Source organism: Phyllobates terribilis, unplaced genomic scaffold, assembly GCF_046119375.1.
Source record: "Phyllobates terribilis strain yellow unplaced genomic scaffold, ASM4611937v1 Scaffold_86__1_contigs__length_6382490, whole genome shotgun sequence".
NCBI lineage: Eukaryota > Metazoa > Chordata > Amphibia > Anura > Dendrobatidae > Phyllobates > Phyllobates terribilis.
Window position 1 is genome coordinate 3,915,218 of NW_027362846.1, and position 27,970 is coordinate 3,943,187.

The 27,970-nt window shown below is 44.0% G+C and overlaps 1 protein-coding gene across 1 annotated transcript; it reads left to right on the forward strand.

Moving 5' to 3' along the window:
• Nucleotides 1-7,249: 7,249 nt before the first annotated feature.
• On the forward strand, nt 7,250-27,946 carry LOC141197761 (uncharacterized). Its single transcript, XM_073662850.1, has 6 exons — nt 7,250-7,354; nt 13,601-13,780; nt 13,864-13,987; nt 14,071-14,168; nt 14,362-14,452; nt 25,453-27,946. Exons 1-6 carry the CDS (start codon nt 7,259-7,261, stop codon nt 26,808-26,810), a joined length of 1,947 nt encoding a protein of 648 aa, XP_073518951.1. The 5' UTR covers nt 7,250-7,258; the 3' UTR covers nt 26,811-27,946.
• Nucleotides 27,947-27,970: the final 24 nt, after the last annotated feature.

The following is a 27,970-nucleotide window of genomic DNA, read 5'->3' on the forward strand; positions in this document are numbered from 1 at the left end:
ATCTACCCCCCCGGCGGGAGCAGGCTTCTTTTTCGTTAAAAAGAAGGACGGCTCTCTCCGTCCCTGTATAGACTATAGAGGCCTTAACCAGATCACGGTGAAGAATAAGTACCCCCTTCCGCTCATTCCGGAATTATTTGATCGTCTGAGGGGGGCTAGAATCTTCACCAAACTGGACCTCCGTGGGGCGTACAACCTGGTCCGTATCCGTCAGGGGGATGAGTGGAAGAGGTTGTACGTATCTGTCAGGCGGATGAGTGGAAGACGGCCACTATGAATATCTGGTAATGCCCTTTGGTCTTTGTAATGCTCCCGCCGTCTTTCAAGAGTTGGTCAATGACATCTTCCGGGACCTTCTCTACTCCTGCGTAGTGGTGTACCTGGACGACATCTTGGTCTTCTCTCCGGATCTCCAGACTCACCGGAGGGATGTTCGTCAGGTCCTGCTCAGGCTCAGGCAGAACCACCTCTTCGCCAAATATGAGAAGTGCCTCTTTGAGCAGACCTCGCTTCCGTTTTTGGGCTACATAATTTCTCAGACCGGCCTACGAATGGGTCCTGAGAAACTGTCTGCCATCGAGAAGTGGCCTCGACCGGAGGGGTTGAAGGCTATTCAGCGGTTCCTGGGCTTCGCCAACTACTACCGTCTCTTCATACCGCACTTCTCTTCCCGGACTGCCCCAATTTCCGCGCTCACCCGTAAGGGCACTAATCCCAGAGAGTGACCGCCCGAAGCAGAGGAGGCCTTTCTTTCCTTAAAACAGGCCTTCTCTTCCGCCCCGGTGCTGCATCGCCCGGACGGCAACAAGCAGTTCTTCCTGGAAGTTGACGCCTCCTCCTCTGGAGCCGGAGCGGTACTTACCCAAAAATCATCTTCCGGGAGAATGGTAACTTGTGGCTTCTTCTCCAAACTCTTCTCCTCTTCTGAGCGCAACTATTCCATAGGAGACCGAAAGTTATTGGCCATCAAGCTGGCATTGGAGGAGTGGCGTTACCTGCTCGAGGGGGCTCTTCACCCGGTAATAATTTACACTGACCACAAGAACTTGGCTTGCCTCCAGCATGCCCAGAGACTTAACCCGCGCCAAGCCCGGTGGTCCTTGTTTTTTGCTCGCTTTGATTTTGTTCTTCACTTTCGCCCGGCTGACAAAAACATCAAAGCGGACGCCTTGTCCCGATCCTTTCTGGTGTCTGATCTCGAGGAAGAACCTAAACATATCATCGATCCCGCCAGAGTAATGCAGGTGGCTCCCGTGAGTCTAAATCGTCTCCCTCCCGGTAAGACGTTCGTATCGGTACCTGATCGGGAGAAGATCCTACACTGGGGTCACTCGTCTAAACTAGCTGGCCACGCCGGTCAGAAAAAGACCCTCCAGCTTATTACCCTGCACTACTGGTGGCCTACCCTGCACAAGGACGTAATAGACTTTGTCTCTGCCTGTATGTCCTGCGCCCGCAACAAGGTTCCGAGACACCTGCCAGCCGGTCGCCTCCTTCCTCTGCCAGTACCTGCTGCCCCCTGGCAGCATATAGCTATGGACTTCATAACCGATCTCCCCGTCTCTGCCGGTTGTACGGTCATTTGGGTGGTCGCTGACCGCTTTTCCAAGATGGCTCATTTTGCTCCCCTGCCAGGCCTCCCGTCTGCACCCAAGCTGGCTAAAGACTTTATCCACCACATCTTCCGCCTTCATGGCCTGCCCCTCCACATCGTGTCGGATCGTGGGGTACAGTTCACCTCACGCTTCTGGAGAGCCACTTGTAAACTGCTGGGCGTCACCCTGGACTTCTCCTCCACTTACCACCCTCAGTCTAATGGTCAAGTGGAGCGGATCAATCAGATTCTGACCAGTTACCACCATTCTGACTGGGTGGATCTCCTACCATGGGCCGAGTTCTCTTACAACAATCACGAGAGCGAATCTTCCTCCAAATCCCTGTTTTTTGTAGTCTTCGGTCAGCATCCTCGGATCCCATTTCCCGTCTCCACCTCGGTGGATAATCCGGCTGCGGAATCTCTTGTTAACAAATTTTCCTCCATGTGGGAGAGTACCCAGTCCGCACTCCTTCAGTCGTCCGAGCGTATGAAAAGGCACGCTGACAAAAAACGTCTGGATCCTCCTCAATTCCATCCTGGGGATAAAGTCTGGCTCTCGTCCAAGTATGTCCGGCTCAAGATTCCTTCCTATAAGTTAGGGCCTCGGTTCATCGGCCCTCTGGAGGTCATCAGTCAGATCAACCCAGTGGCCTATAAATTGAAACTCCCGGCCAACTTGCGGATCCCTAACTCCTTCCATGTATCTCTCCTCAAACCCGTGGTACTTAACTCTTTTTCCAAGTCTACAGGTACGCCTCCGGCTCCGGTTTCCGCTGAAAACGAGTTTGAGGTAGAGAACATTCTGGCCACCAAAAGGGTAAGAGGAAAGACCTTTTTTCTAGTAGATTGGAAGGGGTTTGGTCCTGAGGAGAGAACGTGGGAGCCCCGGGAGAACATCCATGCCCCTCTCATCCTTGCTAAATTTCTGTCTGGCCTAAAAAAGGGGGGGCTGAAAGGGGGGGTACTGTAGCGTCGGCGTCCCTGCCTCCTGCTAGGCAGGGACGCTGTTCCCCTCACCTCTCCGCTCCGTGCCCGGCGTCTTCCTCCCGCTCTGCTGGCAGCGCGCGCTCCTTCCCGGCCACGGTGCTTAGGGCGCGCGCGCTCTCCCTCCCTCTTAAAGGGGCCGCGCGTGCCGGCCTAAGGAGTCCCCGGCCAATGGCCGGAGGACTTCACATGTATAAGGCACCTCCTCCAAAATGGAGGTGCCCGAGCAATGTTGTTGCACTGTTCACTACTCTGCTTCAGCCCTCAGGTCCCGTTACCAGTTACCTGCCAGTTACCTGCCAGTTACCTGCCAGTTACCTGCCAGTTACCTGCCAGTTACCTGCCAGTTACCTGCCAGTTTCCTGCCAGTTTGCTATCTGATTCCTGCCTGTTATCCGCTTACCTGCTTGCTAGCCTGAGGTCTGACGGTCTGCCTTCCGACACCAGTCAGTCTGTCTATGGACCAGCTTGCCCGCTCACCTGGGAGCGCTCATCTGCTACCTGCCTGTTAGCCTACCTGGAGGCTCTGCCGTCACGAGCTGTGACCACCTGCCAGTCCAGAGACTCTTGCTCGCTCACCTGGGAGCGCTCACCTGCTACCTGTCTGCTAGCCTACCTGGAGGCTCCGCCGTCACGTGCTGTGATCACCTGCCAGTCCAGAGACTCTTGCCCGCTCACCTGGGAGCGCTCATCTGCTAGCCTACCTGGAGGCTCCGCCGTCATGTGCTGTGACCACCTGCCAGTCCAGAGACTCTCGCCTGCTCATCTTGGAGCACACTTCTGCCATCTGCCTGCTAGCCTACCTGGAGGCTCAGCCATCACAGGTCGTACCTACCCTTTACCCAGAGACTGTCCCGGTCACTTGCCGTGACCTCCTGCCCGTTTACCCAGAGACTGTCCCGGTCACTTGCCGTGACCTCCTGCCCGTTCACCCAGAGACTGCCCCGGTCACTTGCTGTGGCCTCCTGCCCGTTTTCCCAGAGACTGTCCCGGTCACTTGCCGTGACCTCCTGCCCGTTTACCCAGAGACTGTCCCGGTCACCTCCTGTGACTACCTGCCTGTTTTCCCTGGTCGCCACCCGCTTCCTTACAAGGACCGCCCCCTTGTATAAGTTGCTCAGAGGTTCCGCCTCCCAGACCCGTTACAGTTTCCATCCATTGGGTTTGCTGTAGTGGGACAGGTATGGGTCTGCGTTAAACTACTTGTAGTCTAATGACATTGATGCCACTTCGGAGTCTAATGACATTGATGCCACTTCGGTGGTGTCAGGCCCTCATTTATGGCAATGTGAACACTCCTGATTACGTCTCCATCTCCTGGGTTGGCTGTACTGGAAGAGGTGTGGGTCTTATTTACACTATTTCTACTGTAGTGAAATTGATTAGACATTGCTAGTGTCTGCCACTAATTTTTTCAAATGTGGAGAATCCTGATTGGGTCTCCATCTATTGGGTTGGCTGTAGAGGAACTGGTTTTGGCCTCCTTTGCAATACTTATACTCTAGTGAAATTGATGTCACTTTGGTGGTGTTTGTTAGGCCCTCATTTATGGCAATATGAACACTCCTGGTTAGGTCTCCATCTCTTGGGTTGTCTGTACTGGAAGCGATGTAGGTCTCATTTAAACTATTTCTACTGTAGTGAAATTGATTACACTCTGCTGGCGTCTGCTGCTAATTTTTGGAACTGTGGGGAATCCTGAATGGGTCTCCATCCATTGGATTGACTATAGTGGAAGAGGTTTTGGTCTCCATGCATTCTATAGTTTTACTGTAGTGAAATGGAGCATTTGGTGCAGATATTATTCTCCCTAAATGGGTTCACAAACATGATAAACTCTAAATTGATTTTCAATAAACAACCATCAGTCGCCCCATCAAACACCTCTGCTGCTTCTTCCTCCTCCTCTGTTACCGTGCCAAGTTGTGTCACGCAGGTGTCTGACAGAACCAGCTGTATTTGAAGTGGATATGCCTGCTGTGTTTGTTTCTCTGAGCACACCACACGTTTCTCAATCCACCGTAACATATCCGCCTGCACCTCACTCATGATCTATTGGTTTGTCCATTTCACCGTACTCTGCCCTCTCCCAGCACTGCAGCCAGCCCTCAATCCTGCTGTTGTGGTCACATAAAAGATTGTTTCATCCTACACGTGACAAAACTAAGAGGTTGAAGTCTGCCATCTCCAATCTGTTGGCCACGGAAATTGTGGTCTTAGGCCCTATTTTTTTAAATGTAAATAATGCCGATTGAGTCTGTATCTCCTGGGTTGGCTGTAGTGGGACAGGTATGGGTCTGCGTTAAACTACTTGCAGTCTGATGACATTGATGCCACTTCGGTGGTGTTAGGCCTTCATTTAGGGCAATGTTAACACTCCTGGTTAGGTCTCCATCTCCTGGGTTGGCTGTACTGGAAGAGATGTGGGTCTCATTTACACAATTTCTACAGTAGTGAAATTGATTACACTTTGTTGGCATCTGCCACTAATTTTTTTAAATGTGGGGAATCCTGATTGGGTCTCCATCTATTGGGTTGGCTGTAGGGGAACCTTCCTGTTCTGCAGTCTAAGTTGTGTAAGGTTGCATACCAGTCCTTGCTGCACTTCTGATACAGACTCTGCCTGCTGAACTCCTGGTACAGACTCTGCCTGCTGCACTCCTGATACAGACTCTGCCTGCTGCACTCCTGATACAGACTCTGCCTGCTGCACTCCTGATACAGACTCTGCCTGCTGCACTCCTGATACAGACTCTGCCTGCTGCACTCCTGATACAGACTCTGCCTGCTGCACTCCTGATACAGACTGTCTGCTGCACTCCTGATACAGATTCTGCCTGCTGCACTCCTGATACAGACTCTGCCTGCTGCACTCCTGATACAGACTCTGCCTGCTGCACTCCTGATACAGACTCTGCCTGCTGCACTCCTGATACAGACTCTGCCTGCTGCACTCCTGATACAGACTCTGCCTGCTGCACTCCTGATACAGACTCTGCCTGCTGCACTCCTGATGCAGACTCTGCCTGCTGCACTCCTGATGCAGACTCTGCCTGCTGCACTCCTGATGCAGACTCTGCCTGCTGCACTCCTGATGCAGACTCTGCCTGCTGCACTCCTGATGCAGACTCTGCCTGCTGCACTCCTGATGCAGACTCTGCCTGCTGCACTCCTGATACAGACTCTGCCTGCTGCACTCCTGATACAGACTCTGCCGGCTGCACTCCTGATACAGACTCTGCCGGCTGCACTCCTGATACAGACTCTGCCTGCTGCACCATCTAGTCTGTCCTACTGGGTCCAGCTGCTGCGTGTCCGTTGGTCTGTCTTGGAGTGGCACCTGGTGTTTATTGGGAGCCAAGTCTAACCTCACCATCAGATGCTCTAGTGAACAGTCCGGCGCTCGCTTAGTCACCCCCCTCCAGGCTCTCCGAGTCCGTGGAACAGTGGTTCCACAAACCATGTCCGTGACAGTGCGACCTCGCAGGCAGGGTCCTCTCTCCTGTTGTACCAGTCGGTGACTCCTTTTGACATGTAAAGCGCAACTGAATAAATGTTGCAGTCACAGTAATAATAATTACAGTACTTGTACTCTTGGTCAATTGATGACACTTCCCTGGTGTCTACACCTAATTTGATGTGTTTTGGCATCTTTTGGTCCCGTTTCTAGGTGTTGTGTATGCATTTTTTTGGTCCCCCCATTGACTCCTATGGGATTTGGAAATGTTCGGCGCATATCAATTTGTTTGGCGAACTTTTCCAAGTCGAACATTGAAATGTCCGCTCATGCCTACCCAGAACCCATTTGGGCCAGTCTGGAGTGACCTGTTTTTTATGCATGTATGCATATATGTATGTATGTATGTAATGGTGGTGTGAAATCAGTGGCCCAAAGTCATTTAACCCATGATAAACACCAGTTACTTATGCAAATCTGTGAAAAGTGGCTATTTGCCCACGTTGATGCCCGTTCTGATGCCCAGAACCCATTTGTGCCAGTCTGGAGTGACCTAAATTTTATGCGGGCCATCACTGTGTATGAAATGCTGGTGTGAGATCAGTGGCCCAAAGTAACTTAACACCTGAAAAACACCAGTTACTTATTTTGCTTATCAAAATCGACCGTCTGCCCACTTTGATGCCCGTTGTGATGCCCAGAACCCATTTGGGCCAGGATGGAGTGACTTGAGTTGGATGTGGGGCACCCTGATCTGTGTGTTTGCAGTGTCAAATCAGTAGCCCAAGGTCATTTAACCCTTTCAATAATGCCCTTCAGTGCCCACTTTGATGCCCATTTTTGTGCCAGTTTTATGACTTTTTTAGCCGCTTTTAAGAGTATTCACATCAGCACACATCACTACATTGTATTTTATAATTGTAATTTTTTATTTTTGTAATTAAACTTGTAAAAAACAGAAAAAAAGAAATTGCTGAATAAGAAATCAACTTCAGCATCGTCATACAAGTAACATTGCCCCCTTCTTCCCCACACCTACAAAATCCCCCTGTTCAGCCCCCATACATGAACATCCACTTATCTGCACCTCCAAAAACCCTCAGCTCCTCGGTGTAATCACCACAGCCTCAGCAGCAGCAGAACGCGCCTTCTAGTATTTGGTTTGCAATGGGTAATGAGGCCCCGCCCCTTCCAGTGACATCATCAAATTGCATGGTCACATGGGCATGACGTCAGGAGAGGTCCTTTATTGCAGTGAGGTGCCCAACTTGGATTTAGTCTCTACCATATATGTGGTGGCGGCTCTGCTGGTGGAGGTATGTGGAGACCCCCCATTACTGGGCGCAGGGGGCATTAACCCCTTCAGCACGGAGACTCTTTTGGGGTCTCTGTGTGGTGTGAACAGTGAGGTAACAGCTGTGGACAGAATGCGGCTTAGCTGGTTCCCGTCCACATTAGAACCATTAGACGACTAAAGGATGAAAGGACAGAAGCCCAGAGAAGTCCTCACACAACGCCATTATTCATCTCCTAGCTCCAGCACAGTAATGTAGATAGTAGTGATGATATTCGGGGGATTTGCAGCATTATATGGTCGATACTTTGCTGGATCTTCTGCTTTCTGGACCGGTTCCTCCTGTAAGTCCTATGGAACAATCCAGATGATCCTATCAGATCTGTGCCGCGAGATCCATCAGCTGTCGGCACAGGCAGCGTTTCATGGGGACTTCATGGAAAATATTAAGAGGGGGCAGCATAGTGCAACCCTTCACCCACTCCCCCCAGTGTAACCGATCACTGGGTAACGGACAGACCAGTAAGGCCACGGTAATTCGGTCAGTATTTTTTATCAGGAGTGGGAGCCAAAACCAGGTGTGAAACAATCAGAGAAACGGTCTAATAGAAACAAGTCAACAATTCTGCATTTATCACTCACTCCTCGTTTTGGCTCCCACTCCTGAGAAACAATACTGACCGAATACTGATAGTGGGGCCGGGGCCTTAGACTGATTTACTAATGCACAGCCATCTATTGTATCGCTTTCTGGTAAAGCGTTTTTCGGTTTACCTTCAGGTGCATATATGATAAAAAAAATTGGGTTATCCCACCTCCCTCCCCCCCCCCCCCCCGCCTAGAACAAGCAACATAGAGCTGACCATGTGAAAAACATGGACTCTTTAAATTAATGGCGACTACTTTAAGTGATTGGCCTTGTGCTTTGTTTATAGTCAGAGCAAATCCAAGCCGGATTGGAAACTACAGATGCTTATAATGGAAGGGCATGTCGCTTGGTAGCAAGGGGATACGCATAATGGAAATATTTTCCCCCTTAGAGTTTCCCATAAGAAGAGCGGCTTCAATAACGTTTGGCATGAGACTCGAACACACACTCTTGTGCCGTTAGGCTAAGTGCCCACGATGCAGAAATGCTCCGGATTTTTCCTGAGCGTTTCTGCATCTCCCTGGCAGAAAAAAAAGTATGCAGATTGTACATGCGGATTGTACATGCGTTTTTCCTGCCAGGGACATGCAGATGTGAAGCGTTTTTCACATGCATTTCCGCATGTGGGTTGTCAAGTTCTTTCCAAGTGATTTTAGCATCACTTGGAAAGTGCTTGTCAACTTGGTCACACTATATAAATCCATGCAACAGGCATGGATTTATATCGTGTGACCAAGTTAATAGTTGAAAAAAAGATTAAAAATGGTAAAAAAAACGCAAAACATTATACTTACCTTCTGATGGCCCCCAGTCTTTTCTCTGCTGCGTCCGGTCTCTTGTACGGCTCACGGTGGTGTGAAAGGACCTTCCATGACGTCATTTAGTGATGTGACAGGTTACGCGACCGCCGACGTCAGCGGTCACGTGACCCATCACATGACTAAATTACGTCATGGCAGGTCCTTTTAGACCATCGCGAGCCGTACAAGAGACCGGACGCAGCAGAGAAAAGACCGGGGGCCATCAGAAGGCAAGTATAATGTATTTTTTTAATTTTAATTCTTTTTTTTAACAGGTACTATGGTACCCGGGTCTGGAGGAGAGTCTCCTCTTCTCCAAACCCGGGTACCATCCTCACATTGAATATCCGCATGTGAACATGTAGTCATGCGGATAATAAGCGATTCAATGCAAGTCAATGGCGGCGAAAACGCTGCGATTACGTAAAATAATTGGTAGTGCTGTGGATTTTTCCGCAATGATAATCCGCAGCGGAAATTTACACATCATGTGCACAGCACATGCGGATTATCATTGGGGAACATAGCAGACCTTCTACCAAGTGTTTTTTTAAGCGTTTCTGCAGCGTAATTGCCGCTGCGGAAACGCTTAAAAAACGCATAGTGGGCACACAGCCTTACACTATTTTGGTGGGTCAAGATTCCTAAGCAACATTATCGGAGCGCCTATTTTTATAGTGAGCCTATGAAGTGACATCCAGGAGGCTCCGCACAATTCAGGAACTCCAATGGGTACATTACGGCTTGTTCACCATCCATGACTGAATCAATGGACATGTATGTGGTCTCTGGACCGGGCCGTCTCTTCTGTATTTGTAGATTTATGGAGCTGACACTATAGGTTTTATGGCCTAGGATTACGTGTTCACAAAGCCACTGATAGTTGTTAAAATTGTGACACATATCAGGGAAAACTTGGTTAATAATCTCCAGTAATGAGGACGCCATTTTGCAAAAGTTTTCCGGGAAGGAAATTAAGCCGGTAGTGGAATCTGTAGGGAACCTGTCGTTTCCGAGGCATAGTAGGTGGTGTGTAAATTTGTCCGCAGTAGTATTTCCCTTCAAGTGAACCCGTATATTAGTAGTCGGAGTAGCTTCTGAATATGTCTCCATAGATAACATTTTAACAGGCATTCAGCCTGTGAAGTCCTGGCCAATGGATCTGCTTGACACAGGAGAAAGAAAGCTGTTAATGTTGTATTAGGTGGTTGAGCCGCTCTTTCCTCTGCATTTTTGGCAGTGAAATAAATTTGTTTTCAAGATGGACGCTGAGATGAACTACAGTCGGATGTCTTTTATGGATGGGAAAATTTAGTAATCGCCACACGGATTTGTTACTACTTATACACCTCCCCATCTGACAGAGTATAATCTCATCAGATGCACATTTTTGATTGTGTAGTTGAAAAACTGCCATATCCCTGCCCTCGTTAATGTATTTGATGTCACAGAATTACAATATTCTACATTCATGCGCTCTTCAAATATTTTTCAAAGTAGTGAAGTGTAAGGTACAACCCATCAGATCTATTTCAATATCTGTGTACTGATTAACCCTTTTACATCTGATTGTTGCCGTATATTCTCCCTGTCCAGGTTTCCTTCTTCTGTAAGGAGGGTAACCATCATCTACTGTCTGTGTTTCTTCAAACAAGTTGTGAGGATACTTTTCAGTGCATTTTCCTTCCTTCGTGCATGGCGATCTTGGATTAAGTGGCCCACATAGCTTGTGGATCATATTTTTCTAAATCATTTCAAAATTACCGGGTCCTCTTCTGTGTTTGGAGGTTCATCCGAAATAACACCATCAATTTGATCAGGGTGTATCTTGTCCTTTAACCATATCGGTATGTGTGCATTCGGAAGACCTCTTTTTTTTGTCACTCAGTTGAATACATCCAACATCGAATTTCACCAAAAATATGACACTTTGTAATTACTTTCATGACCTTGATCAGTTTTTATTTAAACACCCTTACTGTTAAATCATGTCGATCAGAGGGACCCTGACCACTCAGAAGCTCTTCCCTTATCTCTGGCCAAGTTGGATTACACATAACTGTAATAAACAAATCTGGACGGCCATATATCTGAACATATGTCATGACGTCCCGAGCATATGTCTGGGACTTACTGTAAATGTAGCCAGTAAAATAACCTTACACCCAATATCCGCCATGTTGCCATAATTAGCAACAGCATCTCTTAAATGAATGGACATTAGACCAGTGGAAATCTGTGCTTTGGTCTGATGAGTCCAAATTTGAGATCTTTGGTTCCAACCACCGTTTCATTGTGCGATGCAGAAAAGGTGAACGGATGGACTCTACATGCCTGGTTTCCACCGTGAAGCATGGAGGAGGAGGTGTGATGGTGTGGGGGTGCTTAGCTGGTGACACTGTTGGGGATTTATTCAAAATTGAAGGCATACTGAACCAGCATGGCTACCACAGCATCTTGCAGCGGCATGCTTTTCCATCCGGTTTGCGTTTAGTTGGACCATCATTTATTTTTCAACAGGACAATGACCCCAAACTCACCTCCAGGCTGTGTAAGGGCTATTTGACCAAGAAGGAGAGTGATGGGGTGCTACGCCAGATGACCTGGCCTCCACAGTCACCAGACCTGAACCCAATCGAGATGGTTTGGCGTGAGCTGGACCGCAGAGTGAAGACAAAAGGGCCAACAAGTGCTAAGTATCTCTGGGAACTCCTTCAAGATTGTTGGAAGACCATTTCCGGTGACTACCTCTTGAAACTCATCAAGAGAATGCCAAGAGTGTGCAAAGCAGTCATCAAAGCAAAAGGTGGCTACTTTGAAGAACCTAGAATATAAGACATATTTTCAGTTGTTTCACACTTTTTTGTTAAGTATATAATTCCACATGTGGTAATTCATAGTTTTGATGCCTTCAGTGTGAATGTACAATTTTCATAGTCATGAAAAGACAGAAAAATCTTTAAATGAGAAGGTGTGTCCAAACTTTTGGTCGGTACTGTGTGTGTGTATGTGTATATATATATATAGTATATCACTCCTTTTAAGGATGGTGGGGCCTAATTAAAGATGTTGTTGTAGGACTTGTGATTTCGATCTACGTCACCGTGTATAGGATAATAGAGTATAATAAAGTTGTTGTGGACGTGACTTAACATTGTGTAGTGAGTCTGTTGTGCCAATAGTGACGGATGTTTCTTGTTGCCAAAACTGATATTTTTATTCACGTTAAACCTTTGTTAACCAACTCTTATTAGTGCGATCATACAACATACAAGCCTCTGATTGCTCAGGTGATGCACTGTACTACTGTATTATCCCTGACTGTCAGTGTAATACTAACGGCCCCATACACGATAGATATTGGCCGAACGGTCATTTGGCAGATGGCTATCTCTCCCAACTCCCCCATACACACAAATATTCCAGCTTTCTTGTGGTCTGTATGAGAGAGTCGCCACCAGACTCCTCTAGTGGAGGATTATCTACAGGAAGAACAAACGGATTAGCTTGTGAAATTCAGGCCCCCAAATACATTATATAGTCAACTAAATCCCCCGAAATCAGTGCCCGACCTAATAGACTTTCGTACATTACAGGCCCAGACACCATTATTAGGCATTTAAATATTGTAGTAACTAGGCAGCCCCATACTATCGAGTACTTAAGGAGAAAGGACATTAAGCCGAACTCTGTCAACCTTCTGAGATGCCATGTTTTCTTTTGACAGCAGTAAGTGGTTAAACTGCCAGGGTTTTTGTTGCAGCCGTGTCTGTGCCATCCCTGCAGTGTACATCTATGTTCTCGTGCCCAAAAGAGTTAATTTAAAAAAAAAAAAAATGTTTCATGTTTTTTTTTTTTTTTTTTACAAGAATTGTTGGTGCCAATTTTCTGTTGAAACATTTTAATATCTGCCTTTTTTCTGGTGTCTTTTCTTGTAATATAGGAAAACTGAAGGCCAGAAATAAACCCCATAAAACACTGTACAAGGAGACTTTACTATCAAATAATTTCTGTCCTCGGTATTTGTGCAAACAAATTAGCTTTTATAAATGCCTCAAACTTCTGTGTGTGAATCAGACCTGAGATGTCATGTGATAGAAGATTAAAGTCTGAGGAAGACGGGAAACATTTATATAGACGCCGGGGGTGATGTAGTCAGTGATTGACTCTGACCAAATATGTTCCCGAGCCATAGTAGAAGATGAAGATGTCGTCCTCTTCATCAAGTAGTTATTTCTCATATCACGTGTAATGAATATCTTCTGCGGTATTGCTAATGCCGATTCCAGTGTCAATAAATGATTAGAGAATTCGCTTTATGGAAGATGAGTCTATGAGAAACGTCTTCAGCTGCAGACTCCAAGGAAGAAACTGCTTGTTGTCTGTGGCCTAAAATATATAGGTTTTATTACTAGATGTAAAGAAGAAAACTAAACACTGTAAAATAATAAATCCCCTCATATGTTTCCCTTATTGTCGCCAGTAATTGTATTATTACTCAGGATTTTTATGATGTTCCATCGGCTCATATTCTCATTCAGATCTCTACAATATCCGATCCCTCAGTGAAGATCTTCTATATAAGAGAATTTTCCTGATTTACCCATCAAAGATGGATAATGACAGAGACAAGATGGCGGAGAGGATATTACACCTCACCCTAGAGATCCTCTTCCGGCTTACCGGAGAGGTGAGAGATTCTGATGACGTCACATTACATCATACTTATCTATGGGAATAACAGATGGACAGAACTGGAGAGGTGAGGACTCTGGAAATGTCTGGAGTGAGATTTATTAATGTGTCTCTCCATAACCAGGATTACACAGTAGTGAAGAAGCGCTCTAGTGGGCGCTGTCAGGACCCTGTGTCTGAGGGATGGAGAAGACCCCTGAGCCCAATCACAGGGCCTCCACCTCACCCCCTGATACATGAGGACATCAATGACCAGAAGATCCTAGAACTCACCTACAAGATGATTGAGCTGCTGACTGGAGAGGTGACACTGCTGGGAATTCTGGGACATGATACATTAACTCTATGAAGGTATTGGGGGTGTGACAGTTTCATTGTCTGTGTCAGGTTCCTATAAGGTTTCAGGATGTCGCTGTCTATTTCTCCATGGAGGAGTGGGAATATTTAGAAGGACACAAAGATCTGTACAAGGACGTCATGATGGAGGTTCCCCAGCCCCTCACATCACCAGGTAATAGACAGGACTAAATACACACGGCCTATAATTATCTGTATGTAAAGAATGAATTCAGTCCCTGTATGTGTTTCCTCCAGATCTATCCAGTAAGAGGACAACACCAGAGAGATGTCCCCATTCTCTTCTTCCACAAGACTGTAAACAAGAAGATCCCAATGTTCCTCAGGATCATCAGGTAGATGGAGAGAAGGTGTCATGAGATCTCCCCTATGATGTGTAGACGGCTGTGAAGGTCTTGTGTTCAGTCTTGTTTTATCCACCAGTATTATATGTTTTATACTTGTGTAATGAGAACGGTGGAGATGGCAGGATTAGAGCTGATCATAAATGTGACTTCTCTGTCTGTGTCTTTTACAATATTTTTTCAGGGTGAAGATCTGACCCATATTAATACTACAGAGACATATGTGAGGGGTGATGAGTGGTGTAAAGAGGAGATTCCTACAGATAACCACCAAAGTGAGTAGTAACCACTAAATGCAGAGAAGTCACATAGTCTTCTCAGTCACTGTCTGTGTCTGCTTTATCGGTTCCTGAAGTCCGGCTGTATTAGAATCATGTGATCACCATTTTGCCTCTAGACCACAACATTCTCCTCCACCAAAAACTGTTCAAATGACTTTGGGCATTAAAAGCCATTTTCTCTAGAACTTACAACCTGGAGGATCCACCTACCCCCTGGGATTAGAAGACGCTGACCATTACCTGCCCAGATCTGTACACTGCAAAACCAAATGACAGCGTACCTAGAATGTGCTGACAAGTGAGAAAATCACTTGAAGAAAAATATTATGATGGACCTGTAAGAGAAAGCGGAGGGTAATGATGCTGTTGGTTTCCTAGAACCCTGATATCTTATAGGATGAATCTACCTTCTCTCCCTTCTGTGCTGCTGAATGTGCTCATATGGTCCCTACAAGACCAGGTCCAGTCTTTCTGGCCAAATTTCACTTTTTGTGATTGGCAACATTAAATGTGCAGTGAGGCCAAGTGTGAATTTCTGTACAATAACAACAGAGTTTCCCTTTATCTTAAATTTTCAATTTCTTTTAAAATCAACTAACTTCAAACAGAAATTTGATAAATTATGCAATTTACATTACACCTGTGCCATGATATATCTCTAGTTGAGCGTGGCTGACGGTTGTAATATACACTGCTCAAAGAAATAAAGGGAACACTCAAATAACACATCCTAGATCTGAATGAATGAAATATTCTCATTGAATACTTTGTTCTGTACAAAGCTGAATGTGCTGACAACAAAATCACACAAAAATCATCAATGGAAATCAAATTTATTAACCAATGGAGGCCTGGATTTGGAGTCACCCCCAAAATTAAAGTGGAAAAACACACTACAGGCTGATCCAACTTTGATGTAATGTCCTTAAAATAAGTCAAAATGAGGCTCAGTATTGTGTGTGGCCTCCACGTGCCTGTATGACCTCCCTACAACGCCTGGGCATGCTCCTGATGAGGCTGAGTATTGTGTGGGGCCTCCACGTGCCTGTATGACCTCCCAACAATGACTGGGCATGCTCCTGATGAGGTTGAGTATTGTGTGTGGCCTCCACGTGCCTGTATGACCTCCCTACAATGCCTGGGCATGCTCCTGATGAGGTTGCGGATGGTCTCCTATGGGATCTCCTCCCAGACCTGGACCAAAGCATCCGCCAACTCCTGGACAGTCTGTGGTGCAATGTGACGTTGGTGGATGGAGCTAGACATGATGTCCCAGATGTGTTCAATCAGATTCAGGTCTGGGGAATGGGCGGCCAGTCCATAGCTTCAATGCCTTCATCTTGCAGGAATTACTGAAACACTCCAGCCACATGAGGTCTGGCATTGTCCTGCATTAGGAGGAACCCAGAGCCAACCGCACCAGCATATGGTCTCACAAGGTGTCTGAGGATCTCATCTCGGTACCTAATGGCAGTCAGGCTACCTGTGGCGAGCACACTCCAAAGAAATACCACCCCACACCATTACTGACCTACTGCCAAACCGGTCATGCTGAAGGATGTTGCAGGCATCAGATCGCTCTCCACGGCGTCTCCAGACTCTGTCACGTCTGTCACATGTGCTCAGTGTGAACCTGCTTTCATCTGTGAAGAGCACAGGGCGCCAGTGGCGACTTTGCCAATCCTGGTGTTCTGTGGCAAATGCCAAGTGTCCTGCACGGTGTTGAGCTGTGAGCACATTCCCCATCTGTGGACGTCGGGCCCTCATACCACCCTCGTGGAGTCGGTTTCTAACCGTTTGTGCAAACACATGACCATTTGTGGCCTGCTGGAGGTCATTTTGCATGGCTCTAGCAGTGCTCCTCCTGTTCCTACTTGCACAAAGGCAGAGGTAGCGGTCCTGCTGCTGGGTTGTTGCCCTCCTATGGCCCCCTCCACTTCTCCTGGTGTACTGACCTGTCTCCTGGTAGCGCCTCCAGACTCTGGACACTGCACTCACAGACACAGCAAACCTTCTTGCCACAGCTCGCATTGATGTGCCATCCTGGATGAACTGAACTACCTAAGCAACTTCTGTGGGTTGTGGAGTTCATCTCATGCTACCACGAGTGTGAACCACTCCTTTATTGAGGGTGTCTTGATAATTGCCAATAATTTCCATCTATTGTCTATTCCATTTGCACAACAGCATGTGAAATTGATTGTCAATCTGTGTTGCCTCCTAAGTGGACAGTTTGATTTCACAGAAGTTTGATTCACTTGGAGTTATATTCTGTTGTTTAAGTGTTCCCTTTATTTTTGTTGAGCAGTGTACATTTATTCGCGCCTGCAGAAGATGTGTTGGCATGGCTCGAGTCCTGGTTTCATGGATTCACTCCTCTTCATAAGTTCTATTATGTTGTCGGTCCTAATGAATTCAGATTACTGCACAATCTCTCCTAAAATGGAGAGCACTAATTCTTTCTCTACTCTTCTGGTCAGGACTCATAGTAGCTCCAGTGGTCCACCGTAAATGAGTGCACCTTCGGTTTAGTGTTGGAGTTCTCCCTTCATACATACGTTGTTGTTGGGGATGTAAATTTTTTTTTTTAGTTTATGTCTATTTTTTACAGGTTCATTCTGTGTAATAGTTTGATTGTGATGGGATCGGCCGGCCTCACTTATGTGAGACTGTAACTCCCTGGTAGTCTTTAAAAAAGGTCTCCATTGCCTCTTACAAATGCCTTAGATCTAAATTTAAGACACCTCAGCTCTTCACTATTATAAAAAGTTCTCCTTGAATGTCTAATATTTCTTCATGAAACTTATCTGATAGAAAATATTATCCCTTTCGATAGTTTAGATTGCCAAGAGCCACCGAGCCCCATACTCTAATTACCCCAGAGAGGTTTCACCACTAGTTACTCATCTTTTATTGATGAAGACTGTTCAGTTTGATCATTTTAGTAGATGTGTTATTGTCTACGCTCACAATTTTTGACTAGGCAAAAAATGGAAGCTGGCACGTGTAGGCAGGCTGCGCTGCAGGAATGAAGAGGCTTGGGATTCCAAGACTGTTTTTATTAATACCAACTTGTTTCTGCGCCGGATCGGCGCCTTTCTTAAGATATAAAAAACAAATGCCACAATTTTTGACTACAGTAGTTAATGCCCAAAATACTCTGATTTAACCCCTTCCTGCAGCCAGTTTTGTGTTCCTAATTAGGCCTCAATTTTCACATCTGACGTGTGTCACTTTATGTGGTGATAACTTTGGAATTCTTCACAAAGGATAATAGGAAGAAAATGGACTTTTACAAATTATTTTAAAACTTCTCTTGAATCTGACAATACCCTATATACAATTGTACACTTCTGTCTGGGCACATGGCAGGTTAAGAAAGGAAGGATTTAGCTATTTGAATGCAGATCTTGCTGGAATAATTTACAGACACAATGTATTGGGGCACTTTTCGTGGTCACCTGGCAGCTCAAAACATGGCTCCTACGAACAGGCTTGGCACTATCCACCCCGATTTCCAGATCTCAGGAATTTTCTTGTTTATCACCCTTTAAACATTAAAGGGTGATGAACAAGGACTTACACAGAGACCACTAAGCTTGGGCCACGGTGTTACCTGCTATTCTGTGGTGTGACTTGGCAAGAAGAATAGTCGGGTAGCCGAGTCAGAACCAGGAGGGCAGAGAAAATACAAAATCCGAAGACACGAGTAGTCAGTAAACGGGCTGGGATCACAACAGGAAACAAATACACAAGCCGGGAGCTGAGCACAAAGGACTGAACCAGAGGAGAACAAGGCTGTATCTGGCAGCTTCCAGCAATATGCTCTGAGCTTTATGTTAGATAGGGGGAAGGGGAAGTAGGAGAAGTGTGGATATATAGAAAAATTTAAAATTCATAACCTTTATTAATTAAATCTTTAAAATACAAAATATCTAATGCATCTATAGATGCATATAAGGTAACCATCTATTAGAGTATAAAGATGGTACCCACTAATAAGTCTGGCTAGATGCAGTGTAGGGCAAATTAGGGACACCTCTGTCCAGTCCCTCTAATATAGGACCGAGGTTATATGTAAATGATATCCCCATATATTGGAATAGCCTCAATGTCAGTGAAATAATTTGCCAAGATAACAATTAATTTTCCTATTCATTGGATTTGTATAACTGCTCCACCTGATATTAGCATTGAGACTATTCCAATATATGGGGATATCATTTACATATAACCTCGGTCCTATATTAGAGGGACTGGACAGAGGTGTCCCTAATTTGCCCTACATTTGCCCTTGAGAAAGCCGATCAGTATACACGCGTAACGCGCGTCGGGAAGCGGGCTTTCCCTTCTATCTATTGGATTACTGACCTAGGGTAAGCACTGTTTATCTGCTATCCTCCTCTACTGCGGTGTTTTTTTCTATATGCCCCAATGGGGGGTTCTATTTTCTCCATCGCTAACTGGACTTTTATGGCTGACATATTTACTAGTGATTTATTTAATCTGGATACTGCCTTAATCTATAGTCCATTCGTAGGGCTCTACTCTGTGGAGCCCTATTGCCACAGTTAGGGGTCTGGGGATTTATGTACTTTATGGATGCAAGCTATATCTATTGATACATGATTTTGTCGGTATGTATCCCTCTGCTATCCCCATCCCCCCCCTAGTACTGTCAGTATTCGCTGCTACCGTTCCTAGCCCCCTTGCACATGTCTTTTTATTATATGTTTTGTGTTGTCTCATATTCTGTGTCAATAAAATTTATACCTTTTTATCTTTGACAAAAAGCTCCGTTTTTTCTCTTGGTGGTATAGGATACATTTCTGTCTATATCTCCAGACAATATTTTGGGGTATGATTTATAAATAAATATATTGCCCTATTTATGACTGTTGGACCATTGAGATTATATTATGGCTACATCTAAGATAACGCATCAGCTGCGTACGAGGTTTACAAGACAAAAAGATGATGTTAAAGCTTTATTCAATGAAGAACCTTATAGTAAAGGAGAATCTTCTACAGCACATATTGAGATTGATGATGTCTTGAGGAGATTTAGAGACATGCAAATTAAACATGTGCAAGCTACCTGGACTAAATTAAGCCTTGAACAATATTTAGAACAGGGTTTAAGTTCCAGGGGCTTACGTGTTCCTATTTTTCTTTCGTATGATCTGACTAAACCAGACTTGAAAGAAAGATAGGAGGCCTGTCTAACGGAATGTTTGCGTAATTTAATGAGAATTCTCATCGAAGATGAAATACATATCATAGAAAAATTGGAGAGGGAACTTGAGGAGATTACTCCTATAATGGATAAAATGGAAGGAAAATCAGATTTTGAGGAGGGCTTTAAACAGACCATGGTATATGTTGATAAAGTAGAGGCCAAGATCAAGACACGGAAAAGAAGAAAGTATCTGAGGGATAAATCTGACTTTAATAAGGGACAGGTTTATATCTGGGGTAGAAAACAATCGCAGAGATTAGTAAAATCTGGGACTAGGAAAGCAGACGATTTTAGGAGAGATTTTTCGGGGAGAGATTTTTCGGGGACAGATGTAGAAAGTAGCAATGTTTCAGACTCTGATACAGAACAAGCTCCTGATAGGAGTGGTAGAACTGAACCGATATTCAACTATAATTCCGATATGCCTTTTTTACGCGATCGGGGACGGTGGGGCTTCAGAGGTTCAACGAAAAACAGGAGCAGGAGAAAACAATAGAGCGAAATAATGGTAATTGCCTGAGGATTTTCAATCTTTCTGAGCATGTGATCACAGATGCACAGATGGATATCCTCAAAAAAGGACTCAATTTCTGTCTGCCAACACGTCTCAATAAATTTAATATTATTAAAGATCTACATCTCTTTGGACGAAAATTAATTTATAAAAAGATCTTTGCACAAAAATACCATGATATTACTGAAACACAAGAAGATACAGATCCTTCTGACTTATCCAGTCAAGAGTGACGAGCATTAGAAATCTTAGAGGAGTTGGATACTGATAATCCTCAAGAAGCAATTGATTTGACATGCAATCGGGAAGGATGTAAATGGGAGAAAAAGATCATGAAACCGAAATCCACTAATATGCCCTCTCTACAAACATGCCCTACCGTACAGGTTTTTGTAGATCTAGTTTCTCGAGACATACTGGCCTTACCTGAAAGAACGGTTAGTTCCCCAATTGATTTGGAATACAGAAAGAGCATTGATGAATTGAAAAGTTGGGATGATGTTGTCTTTAAATCCAGCGACAAAGGTGGTAACATTGTTATCTGGCCAAAGGACAAATATATCCTGGAAGCCAAAAAACAACTGATGAATAAACAATGTTACAGACCTCTTTGGAGTGATCCCACAGAGCAATTCTTGGATGAGTATAGACATATCATACAACAGGGTTGGGATAGTGGAGAAATTTTGAAACACGAGAAGGATTTTCTTTTAGTTAAGAATCCTAGAGTGGCAACATTCTATATGCTCCCTAAGGTTCACAAGAACCTTGAAAACCCCCCAGGTAGACCTATTGTCTCTGGTATAGGAAATCTGACAGAAAAAGCAAATCAATGGCTTGATCAAGAATTAAGGGGATATGTATATGATCTTCCCTCCTATACCAGAGACACTATGCAGATCTTACAGGAACTAGAGGGCTACCAAATGGAGGAACATGAAATATTTGTTACCTGTGATGTAGAGAGTCTCTATACGAGCATAGATCAGGAGATGGGTTGTAAAGCGGTGGACTTTTTTCTTAAAAAGGACCAAGAATATAATCCTATACGGAAAAAATTTGTTCTTCATCTTTTGAAATTTATTTTGAAGCGTAATTTCTTTCTCTTTGATGGCCGCATCTACCTCCAAACGCGGGGTACCGCGATGGGTGCGGCCGTAGCACCAACATTTGCTAATCTATACTTAGGATGGTGGGAGGAGGAAATAGTCTTTGCTGAAAATATGTCAACATACGTGGATTGCATTGTAACCTGGAAACGTTACATTGATGACGTGTTGATATTGTGGAGGGGTACAGAAGACAAACTACATGAATTTATAAATATATTGAATAATAACTCCTTCAACCTAAAACTTACACTGGCTTTCCATAGGCAAATGATCCCCTTCCTGGATATAATGATACAAAGAGACGAAAATAACTCGGTACAAACTGACCTGCACAGGAAAGAGACTTCCACCAATAGCATCCTAGATGCCAAAAGTGCTCACTCAACCAGTACTATTAGAGGAATTCCAAAAGGAGAATTTTTACGTTTACGACGGAATTGTTCGACTTTTGAGCTTTTTAAAGAACGGGCTCGAGAACTTAAACTCAGACTCTTGGAGAGAAGTTACTCAGGGAGAATGATTAAAAAGACATATAACTATGCCCTAAGGGTTGAGAGAAGAGAGCTTTTGGTCCCTAAGAAGAAGAATAGAGATGACAACAATGTCGTGAGATTCATAACAGAATTTCACGAGGAATGGCAAACGATGCTGGATATTCTGAACAAACATTGGGATATTATTCGATCAGATGTGGACCTTAGGAATTGTGTAACATCACGAGCTTCCTCTGGATATAGAAAAAATACTCCAGTTTCAAGCTTTTTAGTACCTAGTCACTTTAGGAAGGACAATGTGTCTACAAGAACAAGAGATCCCGGTTTTTTCCCATGCAAAATGTGCAAGGCATGTCGGATTTTAGTTCCTAGAAAATCGTTTATGGACGCCTTTGGGAAAAAATGTATAATCCACCAACATATTAATTGTACCACTAGTGGGGTAGTTTACTGCCTTGAATGCACATGTGAGCTTAAATATGTTGGGAAAACAATAAGGGATCTGAGAACCCGTATAAGGGAACACATTCAAAGTATTGTTAACTATGATAGGGATGAGAGAAGGAGTCAGGAGCAGGGAAAAATATTTACCCCAACACCGATTGCTAGACATTTTAAGATTAAACATCAATCACAATGGAAGGACTTGAAGGGTTGGGCAATCTGTCAAATAAAATTGGATAACAGAGGAGGAGATCTGGATTCCATGCTTCTGAAAAGAGAGAGAGCGAATGGATTTTTAGATGTAACTCTGTGAATCCACATGGACTGAATGAGAGCTTCAATTTCGGATGTTTTTTGTAATTGCCATTCCCTATCCTGTGGGCATATGAGACGGATATACCATGGCCCCTGTACGTATTAATATGATTGGGAATATATGATAATGGGGCTATTTGTGGCTAAAAATTAAAATCCAAATAATAATAAAAACATTTCGTGATGAGATTTAAGTGAAGAATAATTTCCTAATTTTGACAGTGAGGGTGATCAATGAGTGGAACAGGCTGCCACGAGAGGTGGTGAGTTCCCCTTCAATGGACGTCTTCAAACAGAGGCTGGACAGACATCTGTTTGAGATGATTTAGTGAATCCTGCTTTGAGCAGGGGGTTGGACCAGATGACCCAGGAGGTCCCTTCCAACTCTACATTCTATGATTCTATGATTCTATGATTCCTCTTTTTTCCCTCTCCTTCTCTCTTTTCTTTTCTCCTCTATCCCTTCCTTTATATCAATTCTCTCTCCCTTTATCTCTCTGAAAACCTATTTAGAGGTATTAATTCAAATATATCTGAACACTGAAAGATCAATCAGTTGTAAAATATGAGTATAGGTATATGAAAATGTTTTTCTTGAGTCACCTTTGCTTCCTTTCTCATGTTATATTTATAAACCATGATGTGGGCTATGCAAATGGATAATCTGTTTGTTTTAATATTGCTCAAGTAGTATGATTCACACATATAAGAGCTATTTGTAATTTAGAGAAAAGAAATCTTTCTCTTTTGATTAACATAATCTGGTTGGTCGATCCTCCTGTCAATCAAGTTAGAGGGTATAAAGATCCGGAGTTGGAGGCCGACTCCACCCTTAGAAAAAGCCGGTATACCGGCGAAACGCGCGTCAGGGATTATATCTGAGCTATTTGACAGTGTAGGGGGAAATGAGATTAAGCCCTAGGAATATGCACACAATTGCGGTACTCTGACAAGGGAGAACCGCATCAGTACTCCAAGCTGCAGCGGACAACATAAAGTCCAGGTCTGCAGCGATCAGCTGTTGTAGCCGGCACGCGACGCACGTGTGCAGTGAGAGAGCAAGGAGACAGTGTATCGCTCCTCACTGCAGCGATCAGCTGTTTGAAGCCGGGACGCTGAGCACATGTGCGGGGAGTGAGACAGGGGACAATAGACTGCCCCTCACCCCAGTGATTAGCTGTTCAGCCAGGCAAACTGAACATTAGTGTGATCATTAGTACCTGACATGTGAGGAGTTGTTCGGCACAGCGGGCTGCTCCTCAGTGTCATAAGATTTATGATCGCTTGGCAGTGAGGTTTTCCTCCTGCCAAAGATTTCAAGTGGTGCCGGCTCAGTTATTACAAGCACTAATACACACACAGTGCACTTTATTATGGACTACTGCGGTATTGGGCAGAGTTAGTGATTATAGCTGACATCTATCACTACCATTATATTACAAACCGCTAGACTAATGTCATCTCATTTTTATGGGATAATCAGGGGGTGTACAGTTGTGTCCCAAGGCAGATTTATACATGACAGTGAAATAATTTGCCAAGATAACAATTCATTTTCCTATTCATTGGATTTGTATAACTGCTCCACCTGATATTAGCATTGAGGCTATTCCAATATATGGGGATATCATTTACATATAACCTCGGTCCTATATTAGAGGGACTGGACAGAGGTGTCCCTAATTTACCCTACACTGCATCTAGCCAGACTTATTAGTGGGTACCATCTTTATACTCTAATAGATGGTTACCTTATATCCATCTATAGATGCATTAGATATTTTGAATTTTAAAGATTTAATTAATAAAGGTTATGAATTTTAAATTTTTCTATATATCCACACTTCTCCTACTTCCCCTTCCCCCTATCTAACATGATTATTTTTGGTGGTGTACACCTGTGGATATAGATCTGATGAGAATAGACCATCTCCTTGGCTAAAGCAGGAAGCTGATTACTCAAGCTAGCGCACACACCCATATTGCCAGACTGGATGGTGCTATAGGTCCCAGGCACCCTAATCTTAGTGGCTGAGCCACCTAGAGCTTCTTGCTCCGACACCTCCATTACTAGCACCACCTGCAGAATGAATAAGACATTGCCTGGTTACAGAAGCAGATGTCTCAGGAGCAGGACACAAAGGAGATGGGACACCCCTTTTGAAGAAGCCCTAATTTGATAAAATGGCAGAAAACCAGAGCATTAGAAATCCCCTAGGAGTAGTGACTATTCTGACTCCACATGCACTTTCTAGAAACTAGCACGTAGTGGATGTTGGAGAGTGAAAATTGCAAAATAGTATTTTATTACCCAACACATAGTGTCCAGATTGTGCTCCAGGAGACACACACCGTAAATTAAGTGGGTTCTTCTCACTATAGTAATGTCAAATACATGGATGCTAAATGTGCTTTGGGCGCACAGCAAGGCTCAGAAGTGAGGGGGAGATTTGACTTTGGGAGAGCAGATATTGCTGGATTGGTTTATGGAAGCCATGTTGCTTTTTAAGAGCCTTTGAGTCACTAATAATGTGGAAACCTCTGTTTTTCCATTGACAGATGATGGACCTGAGTGGGGACTTGTTTTTTTGAGAGATCAGTAGAAGTTGTTATTGCTATAATTTTCACCTATATAACATTGTTTGGTGGCTTTTTATTCCATATTTGGGAAGCAGAATGAACAAACAGTTGAACACCACGCTCCACTGATTCATCCTATGAGGTTTTCTTTTAGACTGTGAACTGTCATTGTCTTAGTGAATAATTCTATATTTTTACATAACTTGCCATTTTTACAGACAATTTAAGTAGAAATGTTGAACAATATAAAAATCAAGGATATTTTATTCAAAAATTATTGGTTTTATTCTTGGCAGATGACTGTACCAGGAGATCAGAGGGACAGCTGAAATCTTCAATTTTTAAATCAAATGAACTCGGTATCCCACAAGCTACAACTAAAGTGAATGCCATTACTCCAGACATACCATCATCCCTTCACAGCAAAGATCTGTCATCTGATGCTTTGAAACCGGTCTCAACTTCTTATTCATTACCGACTGCTAAGGAAAATGAAAGTAAAAAAATAAGAATTAAAAAACGAATTGCTCCTAAAGCAAAGAAGCCATTTTCACATTCAGAATATGGAAATAATTTTCACTCTGAAAAGCCTTTTCTTAAACATCAAAAAATTCACACAGTGGAGAAAAGATTTTCTTGTTCCAAGTGTGGGAAATATTTTAACCAGAAATCACATCTTGCTAGACACCAGAGAAGTCACACAGGTGAGAAGCCATACTCCTGTTCAGAATGTGAGAAATGTTTTACACAGAAATCAAATTTGGTTAAGCACCAGAGAACTCACACAGGGGAGAAGCCTTTTTGCTGTTCTGAATGTCAGAAATGTTTTATCCAGAAATCTGATTTGGTTAAGCACCAGAGAACCCACACAGGGGAGAAGCATTTTTCTTGTTCAGAATGTGGGAAATATTTTAAACAGAAATGGAATCTTGTTATACACCAGAGAAGTCACACAGGGGAGAAGCCTTTTTCCTGTTCAGAATGTGGGAAATATTTTATCCAGAAATGGAATCTTGCTATACACCAGAGAAGTCACACAGGGGAGAAGCCTTTTTCCTGTTCAGAATGTGGGAAATGTTTTGGGAATAAATCATATCTTCTTAGTCACCAAAGAGCTCACACAGGAGAGAAGCCTTTTTCATGTTCAAAATGTGGGAAATGTTTTGGGAATAAATCAATCCTTCTTAGTCACCAAAGAGCTCACACAGGGGAGAAGCCTTTTTCATGTTCAGAATGTGGGAAATATTTTAATCGGAAATCATGTCTTGATAGCCACCAGAGAATCCACACAGGGGAGAAGCCTTTTTCATGTTCAGAATGTGGGAAATGTTTTAACCATAAATCAGATTTGATTAAGCACCAGAGAACCCACACAGGGGAGAAGCCTTTTTCATGTTCAGAATGTGGGAAATCTTTTAACCAGAAATCGAATCTTGATAGCCACCAGAGAATCCACACAGGGGAGAAGCCTTTTTCATGTTCAGAATGTGGGAAATGTTTTAACCATAAATCAGGTTTAGTTAAGCACCAGAAAACCCACACAGGGGAGACACCTTTTTTATGCTCAGAATGTGGGAAATATTTTGTGAAGAAATCATCTCTTCTTAATCACCAAAGAGTTCACACAGGGGAGAAGCCTTTTTCATGTTTTTAATGTGGGAAATGTTTTACACAGAAATCAACTATTAGTAAACATCAGAGAAGGCACACAAGGGAGAAGCCTTTTTCATGTTCAGAATGTTGGAAATGTTTTAATCGAAAATTGTATTTTCTTAAAGGGGTTGTCCACTATTAAGGGCAATCCCTTGTCATTCCTCATATTTGGCCGCATTAAAATAAAAACACTCATACTCACCATTCCAGCAGTGTCGGCAATCGCATTCCCGGGGCTCATGTGAGGTTGTTACATCACATGAGTACTGTGCCCAATCAGCGACGGCTTCACTATCGCTGCCATCGGATGCATTAAACATCAACAGCAAGCCAGGGCTGCGGCTGCTCTCTGACTTCATCTTGATGTTCAATTTGTCCGAAGATGGGGACAGTCACGCCAGCACTAATTGGCCGAAGAGCTCACGTGACTTAACAACCTCACATGAGTCCCGGGAACGCAAGTGCCAACACCGCTTGAACGACGCCTCCATGGGAGGTTTGTATCAGTGCTTTTATTTTAACAGGACCAAGCATGAGGATTGAGAAGGGGTTGTCCATGTAGTGGAAAACCCTTTAAAAGTAAAAAATCCCACACAGAGAAGCCATTGTCATACCTAGAGTGTGAAAAATGAATTACTGGAAAATATTATTTTGTTGACCATCAAAAATAACTCAGACTTAGAGAAACTATATGTGTTATTGACACATTGTACAAAGAGATATAACAAACAGGTGTATTATTAAATGAGAAAGGGAAATCACTTTAGAACTTATCATATTTCTTGGACTATAAGACATATTTTTAGCATGAACATATCTTGTTAATAAGTGTGTCTTATAAACTGGAGGCAGCATCCTGTGACAGAGAAGAATGCTGAGACAGTGTCCTTCATGGTCACTGAGAGAACTGCTCTCTTTCCTCCAGCTCCACACGTATCTAACTGATTGGTGCAGAGCAGGAGAGGAAGGTATCAGGACCTGTACAGAGGCTGCACGTCCTGAGTGAGCAGCTGAAAAACCTTCCACCTGACTAGCTCAAGGACCTTTCCCATCATGTAATCATTCACATGACCTGGAAGGAACTGCAAAAAGGGGAAATGTGTACACAGTGTTTGTGTATGCAAATTTGCATATGATAATAATAATCTTTATTCTTGTATA

What these genes read in the sequence shown, in the direction of transcription:
- LOC141197761 (XM_073662850.1), top strand. Translation starts at nt 7,259, where the DNA reads ATGGGCATGACGTCAGGAGAGGTCCTTTATTGCAGTGAGGTGCCCAAC. An exon ending in TTGAGCTGCTGACTGGAGAG is followed by an intron (nt 13,781 to 13,863) that starts GTGACACTGCTG and finishes TGTCTGTGTCAG; the next exon opens with GTTCCTATAAGGTTTCAGGA. An exon ending in ATGTTCCTCAGGATCATCAG is followed by an intron (nt 14,169 to 14,361) that starts GTAGATGGAGAG and finishes ATATTTTTTCAG; the next exon opens with GGTGAAGATCTGACCCATAT.